General features: G+C 42.1%; 1 protein-coding gene and 1 long non-coding RNA gene across 2 annotated transcripts; one reads left to right on the forward strand and one right to left on the reverse strand.

Moving 5' to 3' along the window:
- Nucleotides 1–3,739: 3,739 nt before the first annotated feature.
- LOC135337643 (uncharacterized) lies at nucleotides 3,740–4,661 on the reverse strand. The gene is made up of 3 exons (XR_010395207.1): nucleotides 4,510–4,661; nucleotides 4,189–4,332; nucleotides 3,740–3,789 (listed from the first exon to the last, which is right to left on the reverse strand). It is a non-coding gene; the product is annotated as an uncharacterized LOC135337643 (long non-coding RNA).
- Nucleotides 4,662–4,732: 71 nt separating this feature from the next.
- LOC135337054 (AP2-associated protein kinase 1-like) lies at nucleotides 4,733–11,349 on the forward strand. The gene is made up of 10 exons (XM_064532952.1): nucleotides 4,733–4,857; nucleotides 5,063–5,142; nucleotides 5,551–5,779; nucleotides 6,589–6,743; nucleotides 8,648–8,734; nucleotides 8,915–9,034; nucleotides 9,191–9,315; nucleotides 9,446–9,549; nucleotides 10,047–10,367; nucleotides 10,803–11,349. Exons 3-6 carry the CDS (start codon nucleotides 5,764–5,766, stop codon nucleotides 9,032–9,034), a joined length of 378 nt encoding a protein of 125 aa, XP_064389022.1. The 5' UTR covers nucleotides 4,733–4,857; nucleotides 5,063–5,142; nucleotides 5,551–5,763; the 3' UTR covers nucleotides 9,191–9,315; nucleotides 9,446–9,549; nucleotides 10,047–10,367; nucleotides 10,803–11,349.
- Nucleotides 11,350–11,458: the final 109 nt, after the last annotated feature.

Below are 11,458 nucleotides of genomic sequence, written 5' to 3' on the forward strand. Positions count from 1 at the left end.
GCATTCACTCCTGGTCTGGTATTATGATGATAATAATGATCTGAATTAATTGGTGGTCTTCGCTGTTGAATTGATTTGTTGTTGTGGGAATTTCTCATCTCTTCTCTGCACAGCACAAACAGCTATGGGTGTAATTTTGTTGTCTGGTGTTATAATTATGTATTGTGTGTGTATTGATAATACTAGGCTGATGGTTGTCAGCTGTGGTGGTGATAGGTTGGTATTGTATTGTGTGGAGTGGATGGTTTTGTTTGAACTGCTGCTCTCAATGTAACCATGCATTTGCTTGTTCTCTTGCAGCCACAATGCACACACACACAGCTCCTCCTACTAGCTACTGTACTAGTGTTCCATTCCCTCACTGCTTTTGTCTCCTCTCTCCCTCAGGTACAGACAAGCCATGCTGCTCTGGGACCCAGGGAAGATTACTAACCTCATCACAGTATAAGGCCACTCCAAGTGATACTCTGGTTTCTGGTCCACCGCCCGCATCAGATTTTATTCTTGGATTTCTATCTCATTATTGGATTTCTATCCCATTATTTCTACTACGCATGCGCACAATGGTCCATACGGTACAAAATAGTGTGATAATGATATTCATTTTCAAAATAATGAGTTCATAAGGTGAAAAATTGATAATGACATAATGAGAAAAGCCGCCCGCCCGCATGCAATTAGAAAAACTTCAGGACCAGAAACCAGAGTGTCACTTGGAGTGGCCTAATGTATTGCAGGTACTGAAGGGGGCGGGGCTTGACTGAAGATGTGGGGGAGGGGCTCAGATCTCAACACCCACTACTATCATTTATTTGTGTCTCTTGAGTGGTGTGTGTGTGTGTAGATTGTCTTGTGTGCAGCTATGGAGACAATAAAGATAAGTATGGCTGGCTTCTATGGTGTGTAGGTCGATGTCTCTTCACAGCAAAAGATAAGTAGCTCAATTATCTCTCATGCTCTTTGTGTAGGTTGATTGTGTGTGGAGGAGCCACTGTAACAGCATACACACAGATGAGTAGCTAGCTATGTTGTGTGGCAAGTCTCTCATGCTCTCTGTGTAGGTTGATGGTTGTGTATATATGGATGGACAAGGCGATGCTTTGATGGTCTGGCACCTAACACTGAATGGCTGCTGTACTTGTTCCTTGGTCTATAATTTATAATTAATATGAAACAACGTAACATTATAATTTAATGTTTTGTAAGAACAAGAACAATAGTATATAGTTATGTAATAATAACAATTCATTATGATGTTAGAGAATCAAAGTTGACAAAACATTTATTTATCACAGTACTATAATTATTGACAAATCCATTTTCCTTGTTTCCTTCTATCGAGAGGTAGGTACATAACTTCAGTCAATTACCATCTCCATCTCCATGGCAACTATAAGCACGTTTAGACACCAACAACCTGGAAGAAGGAAATAATTACAATATCTGGATCTAATTAAAGGAACTTGCCCTAACATCTCTGTACAGCGTCCCTCATGATACATGCCAGGGGCTGGTGTTCAGTCCTGCACAAACACACAGTATATATACATCATTTATTGCACACGTCAATGATCATAATGTCCCACAAATTATCACCCAAATTAATGCATATGTAATTATAGAGAAGTGAACACTAACTAACTCAAAACACCGTCACACATGCAAGGGGGGAGTACAGCGCATAAAAAACACTAACTATTCCAACTATCGTATAGCGGGTCATTTTCATGTCGCATTCAGCCCTCTCGCGGGAGCCTAAGACGTTTGCTAGCGCATTCAGCCAACTCGCGAGAGAGAGCCTAAGACTTTCGCTGGCGCATTCAGCGCACTCGCATAAACACAAGGGGGGAGTACAGCACGTAAAAAACAATAACTATTCCACTAAAAACACTGTCACACAAGGGGGGAGTACAACGCATAAAAAACATCCAACTATCGTATACCATTTGAAAGGTGTTTCTAAGCATTTAAAAAACCATAAAAATTTTCGACTTTCGATCCACAGAATTTAAGTTATGGCAGCTGAAAGATTCACGAATTAAACGGAAGGTGTCTTTCAACAGCCATAACAGTTGATCCAATGTCAAAAATTTTATAATATTCCGAAAGCTTAGAAAAATACCTTTCAAATGACGTGTTTCAATCCAATATTTCATCCAGGCCCTTAATTTGTTATTTTTAGACCTCGGACCATGGGGACTAAATTGGCAAATAATGTTATCTTTCAAATAAGTATGAACTTTGATGGTACCATTTGAAAGGTCTGTTTCTAAGCATTCAGAAAACCTAAGCTTTCGCTGGTGCATTCAGCGCACTTGCATAAAAAACACAAAACAAGGAGGTACAATGCAGCTGTTGTGAATGAACGTAAAACTATTGCTAGTGACAAAACACAGTCACACATGCAAGGGGGGAGTACAGCGCAAATAGCACAAACTACAAAACACAGTCACACATGCAAGGGGGGAGTACAGCGCAAAAAGCACAAACTACAAAACACAGTCACACATGCAAGGGGGGAGTACAGCGCAAAAAAACACAAACTACAAAACACAGTCACACATGCAAGGGAGGAGTACAGCGCAAACTACAAAACACCGTCACACATGCAAGGGGGGAGTACAGCGCAAAAAGCACAAACTACAAAACACAGTCACACATGCAAAGGAGGAGTACAGCGTAAAAAGCACAAACTACAAAACACCGTCACACATGCAAGGGGGGAGTACAGCGCAAAAACTACAAAACACAGTCACACATGCGAGGGGAGTACAGCGCAAAAAGCTCAAACTACAAAACACAGTCACACATGCTAGGGGGGAGTACAGCGCAAAAAGCACAAATTATAAAACATAGTCACACATGCAAGGGGGGAGTACAGCGCAAAAAGGACAAACTACAAAACACAGTCACACATGCAAAGGAGGAGTACAGCGCAAAAAGCACAAACTACAAAACACCGTCACACATGCAAGGGGGGAGTACAGCGCAAAAAATACAAACTACAAAACACAGTCACACATGCGAGGGGAGTACAGCGCAAAAAGCTCAAACTACAAAACACAGTCACACATGCAAGGGGGGAGTACAGCGCAAAAAGCACAAACTACAAAACACAGTCACACAAGCAAGGGGGAAGTACAGCGCAAAAAAACACAAACTACAAAACACAGTCACACATGCAAGGGAGGAGTAAAGCGCAAAAAGCATAAACTACAAAACACAGTCACACATGCAAGGGGGGATAGTACATCGCAAAAAGCACACAAACTACAAAACACAGTCACACATGCAAGAGAGGAGTACAGCGCAAAAAGCACAAACTACAAAACACCGTCACACATGCAAGGGGGGAGTACAGCGCAAAAAAACACAAACTACAAAACACAGTCACACATGCAAGAGGGGAGTACAGCGCAAAAAGCTCAAACTACAAAACACAGTCACACATGCATGCTAGGGGGGAGTACAGCGCAAAAAGCACAAACTACAAAACACAGTCACACATGCTAGGGGGGAGTACAGCGCAAAAAGCACAAACTACAAAACACAGTCACACATGCAAGGGGGAAGTACAGCGCAAAAAACACAAACTACAAAACACAGTCACACATGCAAGGGGGAGTACAGCGCAAAAAGCACAAACTACAAAACGTTTGGTTAGGGAAAGAGTCACACTCTGCACGTGGCAGTACTCACTGTTCCTTAGGTCGATTGTATTTTTATCTAACGCCCAATGGGTTGATCATCATCAGCATCCAACAGAGTGAACAACTGACCCTCACGAATCTAACAAGTGAGAGAACAATCAGACCACTCACTCACTAGTAGATAATTCCACAATAAAAATTATTATCTTAAACATAATTTTTCATTTCTTCAAATCAACTTGAGCTGCAATAATTGATTGTGTATGTACAGTCTTGTAGCACTACTAAATACACACATTATCTTGGAAACTGTCACAAGTTATGGGGCTCTCAAACTTAGGCCTGATTTAACACAACGCTTTCCCCATAAAATGTATAATTTAAGCAACTTTCCGGAGGTCATAACTTCACTAAAAAGCAATCAATATCAAAACTAAGAGAAGCATTCTGTAGCTCTAGACAAGGCCTATCACATGACATGCTCAGATCAAAGTTCTGGTGGGGGAAAGAGTCACACTCTGCACGCGGCAGTACTCACTATTTCTTAATTGTGTTCCTTTATCTGCAGTGCAAGACGTCCAATGGGTTGTACGCAAACTCCACAGTGTCACCTTGTAAGTCCTCCATCATATGTTGTCATAGCAACTGGTCACTGACTCCGCCCCTCTCGTGCTCTCCATCACTGTACGCAATGAAGTAACGGGTCAACAAATGTGCAGCAATGGATGCATTTGATACAGAAGCTGTATAGTTTGATCACTAGTAATGATATCTATTAGCAGATATTGAATGCCAGTCATCTAAAGCAGCCTATACACTATACTAGGTGGTCCACTTTTGATCATGACTAGCCAATCACTTGTACTCGTTGCGATGCTCTTTGCCTTGTGATCCATTGCTGCTGGTCTTTTGGAGGAGTATCCACCCGATATCCAGCCTTGTAGAAGCTCATAGAGGGAAGGACAAGTGAATGCTTTTCCTCACCAGCAGTCTCCATCTTGTGTGTGTGTGTGAGCGTGTCTGGTAAAGGGTTATCAAATCTACAAAAGGAAACATATTTTGTCTAATGGTTTGACGATCCTTTACCCACTGGCCATGTGCTTCATTCATCAGTTCTAATACTCTGAGAGCACATCCATTGGAGTGGTCCTACTAGCTAGCACGGTGCACTGGACACAATGGACCAACACTCTGACTCAGGGGAAAGGTGAGCGCTACCTTTAATATTACTAATTGATGACTTATTAATTTTCAGTAGAACTTTTATGTATAGTTGAGATTGTCCATGCAATTCTTTAGTTATTTGACTATCATTAATTTGCACAGCTTACTGCATACTGCAACAAGCTGAAATGGCTACAAACTCTCCTGCAATTCTGTGCACTTTGACCTCTGTGTTTGGTATCCCCCAGGTACAGGACGGACAGGACACCTCAACGGATTGTGTGTCTCTGGTGTCACTCCAGTGTCAGCAAGTACCGTTTCAGCTCAGGTGACAACTACCTATACTGTATAATCATGATTAGGTGATAATGCCTCTCAATGTGTTGCCCCCCCCAATTTGACTCTAATTTGACTCTTGAAGTGTTGTCCTCATACTGACTGGGGAATTAGACCTGGCCTTGCATATAGGGTGCCTGGGTGAGACTTCTCATAACTTGTTTAGGATACAACCTCATTGCTGTAGTAAACACGCCTAAGATGCCAAATTAATAAACGCTCTTTTGCAAAATGTACTAGCCGTCCTATATAAGTATTGTCAGCCATTTTCCTCACACACCATCCCCCACACACATAAATTAACGATAATCTTCATATTGTGAAATTCTGTTGCAAGCGCAATCCACTGTACAGTACCTACACCCCCTCACACACACACCACACACACAACACACACTAGGTGGCTTTGCTACATGGCGTCTTTGTGGTCAGAGCCAGTAATGGACGCAAGCTAGCTCTGAAGAGAGTGGCAGTGAACAATGATGCTGACCTCTACCTCACCAAACAAGAGATTGCTGTCACCAAGGCTCTGTCTGATTGCTCGTATTCTGTGACATACATTTCATCCATTACTAAGCAGATATCCAGTGATGTACACGAGGTCCTCATAGTAATGGAGTTATATACAGGTACCCCCTGAGTTATGTAGTGGTACCCCCTGAGTTATAGTGGTACCCCCTGAGTTATGTAGTTGTATACCCCCTGAGTTATAGTGGTACCCCCTGAATTATAGTGGTACCCCCTGAGTTATGTAGTGGTATACCCCCTGAGTTATATACAGGTACCCCCTGAGTTATAGTGGTACCCCCTGAGTTATGTAGTGGTATACCCCCTGAGTTATGTAGTGGTATACCCCCTGAGTTATATACAGGTACCCCCTGAGTTATGTAGTGGTACCCCCTGAGTTATAGTGGTACCCCCTGAATTATAGTGGTACCCCCTGAGTTATGTAGTGGTATACCCCCTGAGTTATATACAGGTACCCCCTGAATTATGTAGTGGTACCCCCTGAGTTATAGTGGTACCCCCTGAGTTATGTAGTGGTATACCCCCTGAGTTATGTAGTGGTATACCCCCTGAGTTATGTACAGGTACCCCCTGAGCCAGGGATGTGTCGGTGCTGGTGGTTGGTACAAACCACATCTAGACAACCACCTAGTTTACCACATGTTAGGCTTTAATTGGCTGCAATGAAAAAACCCGCAACTTCGAAAATGATTGGGGAAGAGCAGTACTAGGTATTATTGTTCAGTATCCTTTTAGAAAGTACACGTTGTTGACATGTTGCAATCAGCTTAGTAGTGATTCCCACTCCCTCTAATCAAGTGTTGACATTCTGTTATCTAGTAGTGAGAATCACTAACACTTATTGTAGCTAATTAGTGATAAATGGAAGTAATCTTGATATTATTATTATTATTTGTTCCTGTATAAATAGGTACTTCGGTGATAGATTTGCTGAATCAGCGATTATCAGCGGGCACTCGACTGAGACAACGTGAAGTGTTGCATATCTTCTCTGATGTTGCCAAGGCCGTTGCTAGGCTACACCATCGGGCAAAACCCATCATACATGTACATCGTGACCTCAAGGTCATTACAATTGAACCTCTTTGTAACGGACACGTTTGGGGAAAAAAATTTTGTCTGTGATATGATATCATAGTTGGCCTTTCTTGAGATGTGGCTCATAAGATGAGCTCCACTGTACATGTGTGTAGCATTCAATATAGCTCTATCCCATAGTGTATATAGCTGTGATGTCACGGACAAATAAATATGTGATCTTATACTACTGCTATTAACCCTTTAACCGTCAAGGGCCACGATCGTGGCCCGCAATAGTGACTTTTTTTGCGAAATTCTAATTCTGCGATACTTAGGAAGTAGCTCGAACTACGCACATCCCTGTATAGAGGAAGAGCTGTAGAATCACGTGCAATTTAGTCTAGAATTTTCCAAGCCACGTTGCTATGTTAAAATTTCATTAGCATCTTACCGCACGAAGTTTATAGCTATGGCTAGATTGTTTACTTGTGCCGATGTGCTTGAACAGCTTGAGGACAGCAATGGCGATGTCTCCTCTGGTGATGACAGTGCCTATGAAGGAGAGGGGATAGTAGGATACCTCCCAAAGGCTACCAGCTTTATGCCAGACGCTGATGAACTGTCTGGGACTGAGGACATGCATGACATGGACCTAGACGCTAGACCAGGACGGTGAAAGACCAGGAGAGGGCTCACTGTGTGACTCTGGCAAGTAGTATAGATCTAGTATAGCTAGAATATCAGTAGTGTAAGTATAGTATAGCTAAAATAGAACTAGTGTTCAAGCTGGCGCTGTGCTAATGCCTCTCGCCATGATTTGCTTTCGCTCAAAAGTATAGAAGAGGAAAAAGTGTATAAAATAATCTGTCTAAAACTGAATTGCAATTGTATAATTATGGTATCATTGTTGTGTTTTGTGGCTGCTTATACCAGGACCTCAAGGATCTAGGAAGCAACAAAGAAGAAGATTTTATTTTCAATTAATTATAAGCGGAAGTGCATAATTATTTCATAAAGTTAGCTTATCTATATAAAGTCACTGAGAAGAAAAGACTTATTACATGCATCTATTGTTGTATTATGTGGCTTTAATACCAGGACCTCAAGAAAGAAGAAAATTGGATCTGTAGTTCATGCAGTGTATAATTATAATATTTAAGAAGAAAAGACTTGTGTACATGCATATTGTTATCTATAATAGTGTTTTGTGGCTTACCAGGCCCTCAAGAAAAATATGATTCTGCCAGGAGGATCTGGATCTGGGGAATGAGTGCGCATGCGCATTACATCCATAGGAATAATTAAAGGGTGTGTCCAAAGAGATCAATTTCACAAAACAATGAACAGTCTTTATGTGAGCTTGTAAATTTCATAGATCGTTCACGGATAATTATAGTACATATTGTACTTCAAATTGATATATCTTAGCACTGTTACATTCATATGATGTGAAAATCAAGATTAGTCAAGCCTCTATACCATATGATAGGCTGATCCATAAAAAAAAAAAATTTGGATTTTATCTCACCGCTGGCCGAGCATTTAAAATGATAAAAACGGGTGAGCGTAATAACCGTGGTTGTTATGGCAACACATGTTGCACCATTTTATTCCTTGTTGTATGGGCATTCTATTGGTATATGGTTGTTAGGCATTTTATTGCTCTGGAAACCCGATAGAGAATTTACAGACATTTCACTTCACTGTTAATTAAGAATCCGACGGTTAAAGGGTTAATATGCGAGCGGCTATCATAATAATTACATACTTTTGCATAGCACAGTAATATTGATTTGCGGCCTGTACAAATCCTATTGAAATTGCGGTGTTTATAATTATAATTATCGCATAATTATAAGACACATTATATACATGTGTTTATAGGACTACAGTGTATGCCAACGTCCTCACCATTCATCTCCCCAATGTGTTGATTTGTGTGTGTACAGATTGAGAACATACTCCATGACTCTGTGCACGACACATACATACTCTGTGACTATGGAAGCTGTTTACTCAAGAGCATGCACCCCGAGGTATGGTGTGTGGGTGGTGTGTGGGTGGGTGTGTGTGTGTGTGTGAGGAGTGGATGGTGTGGTGTGGTGTGGGAGGGTATGGTGTGTGGGTGTGTGAGGAGTGGATGGTAAATTGCAAAAAAATAAACAATTTGTTATATGCACTGTACTGTTAGCTGCTACATATGTCTGTACCTACAGGAGATGGGGGCCACGGAATGTTCTGATGAGATCTCACGCTTCACCACAATACCTTATCGATCTCCAGAGATGGTCTCCGTATATCCTGGCAAAACCATCACCACCAAATCTGACATCTGAGTACGTACATTGTACAAATTTATTTACACACAACGTAATTATCGTAGGCTAACAATAATTAGTTATATGATACTCATTTGAAAGCTCTCAATGAGACAAATCTAATGGTACGCATATCATCACACCCTCACACAACACGCACCCGCCCACACACAGGCACTGAGCGTACTACTGTTTAAGCTGTGCTTCATGGATACTCCATTTGGTGACAACCCTCTAGCCATAGTCAGTGCTCAGTACAGAAGACTCTCCCTACACACAAGACCTGCACAACTTGACAGGTACATGTACACACACCCACACCCCACCCCCTTACACACACACACACACACACACACACACACACCAGCCTTAAGTCCTAAGTGACTGTATGTTGCTCTAATGGTACGTGTATTCTCCCCCTCTTTGTAGCGTATCTGTTGACCTCTGATCTTGAGCTGCGTCCCAGTATCTGGCAAGTGTCTGAGGTGGTGTCCAGGATCACAGGAACCACCAACCATGTCACTAATGTCTTTGTGAGTACCTTAGTGTTGGGTAGACCAACAATGGCTGTATTATAGAGGGTGGCCTGCTAACACAGGTCCAAACACATGCTATGGAGACTTTGAGACCCATTAACCTGGCTGTGTTATAGAGGGTGGCCTGCTAACACAGGTCCAAACACATGCTATGGAGACTTTGAGGCCCATTAACCTGGCTGTATTATAGAGAGTGGTCTGCTAACACAGGTCCAAACACATGCTATGGAGACTTTGGGACCCATTAACCTGGCTGTATTATAGAGGGTGGCCTGCTAACACAGGTCCAAACACATGCTATGGAGACTTTGGGGCCCATTAACCTGGCTGTATTATAGAGGGTGGCCAGCTAACACAGGTCCAAACACATGCTATGGACACTTTGGGGCCCATTAACCTGGCTGTATTATAGAGGGTGCTTATTGATTATACATTGGTGACCTTGAGTGTTTAAATTTTATTTCACCATTATATAATTATACATGTCCACACAGCGTTCCCCTGGTCCACCCAATCCCCTCCCTTCTTCGAAAAAGACTCGTCCTGTTGCTAAGAAACCAACAAACCAATCAAAACCCTCCGTGACTATCACCCCCATCAACGCTACGAGGGCTATTGACACAGGGGTTACCACGACAACCATTTCATCTCGAGATCGACCTCGCGGAATAGGTAACTGGTCTAGTCGCCAGGGCAACAACGAGTAACGAACCTGAAGCCATCCAATCAGAATGCAGGATTCCATAAAAGCGTAGACAGTGCTTTTGGTCATGACCCATTCACTCCACAAAGAATAGGATCAGACGACCACAGTGGTGAGTGGGTAGGTGGTGTGTGTGTGTGGGTGTGTGTGTATGTGTGTGTGTGTAGTGTTTTCCGTAATAGACTTTCTACTAGCTACCTAGAATGTTTTGTGATGGTTGATCAATTTGCTACAATAAAATTACTAGTAAATACACACAATCCTTGCCAGAACGGAATAGTTAGACTGCAAAAGGTCAAATTTTCGGCTCCTTCGTAGGTTTTTCACCAGCAAAATACTAGTAAGACGGTACTTGCCTTATGTACAGAATGTTTATTGTGGTGACCCCTAGGCTGGGCAGAGGCTGACTCTGGGTCCCTTATTAAACCTGGCTGTATTATAGAGGGACTGTATATACTGCTTATTGAACCTCCCACCCTCTCACTCACCCACCCACACACACACACACACCTGCCCCCCCCCACACACCCACACACACACCTCACAGACTGGCAGTCCATTTCCTACGGATGACTTTGGTACCACTTCATTTGACGGACGTTCCTCTACCCCACCCACTCATAATACTGCATGCTGACATTGCAAGACGAGATTTATTTGGAGCACCCCCCTTTAGAGAGGGTTCAAAGGTTACGCCGACAATGACAACTGTAGATCAATTTGGAGCAGTTCCTTTTAGCTGAATTTTTATATTAATTTTAGTGTTTAGTATTATTATAAGTGTTGTTTTGTGTGTAGTAGGATCATAATTATGACTCCGACTATTGACTGTGTGCATAATATACCTTATAGCGCGAAATTTTCGAGGGGCTTAATTTTCGCGGATTTCGTGGGTTAGAATTCTACAAAAAAATTAAGTCCACAAAAAGTGTTCTTTAATTAGAATTACCTGCTATCATCAAAGATTTAAAGGCGTGGCTTCCGGTAAGCAGTCATTCCGCGAACATTGTGCAACGAAATGGTTTTTAGAGGCCAATCCACACTAGAAATATAAGTGCCTCAAAAATTTCGCGCTATACGGTAATATGTAATGCTTAACTTTACCGTATTGAAATACAGAAAGAGGGTGTGGCACTTTGCTTGTACTAAGAATGGGGTAAGTGGCCGGAATGTAACACCTCTGAAAAAGGGGAGGATCTGAGC

This window comes from Halichondria panicea, chromosome 1 (genome assembly GCF_963675165.1).
Source record: "Halichondria panicea chromosome 1, odHalPani1.1, whole genome shotgun sequence".
NCBI lineage: Eukaryota > Metazoa > Porifera > Demospongiae > Suberitida > Halichondriidae > Halichondria > Halichondria panicea.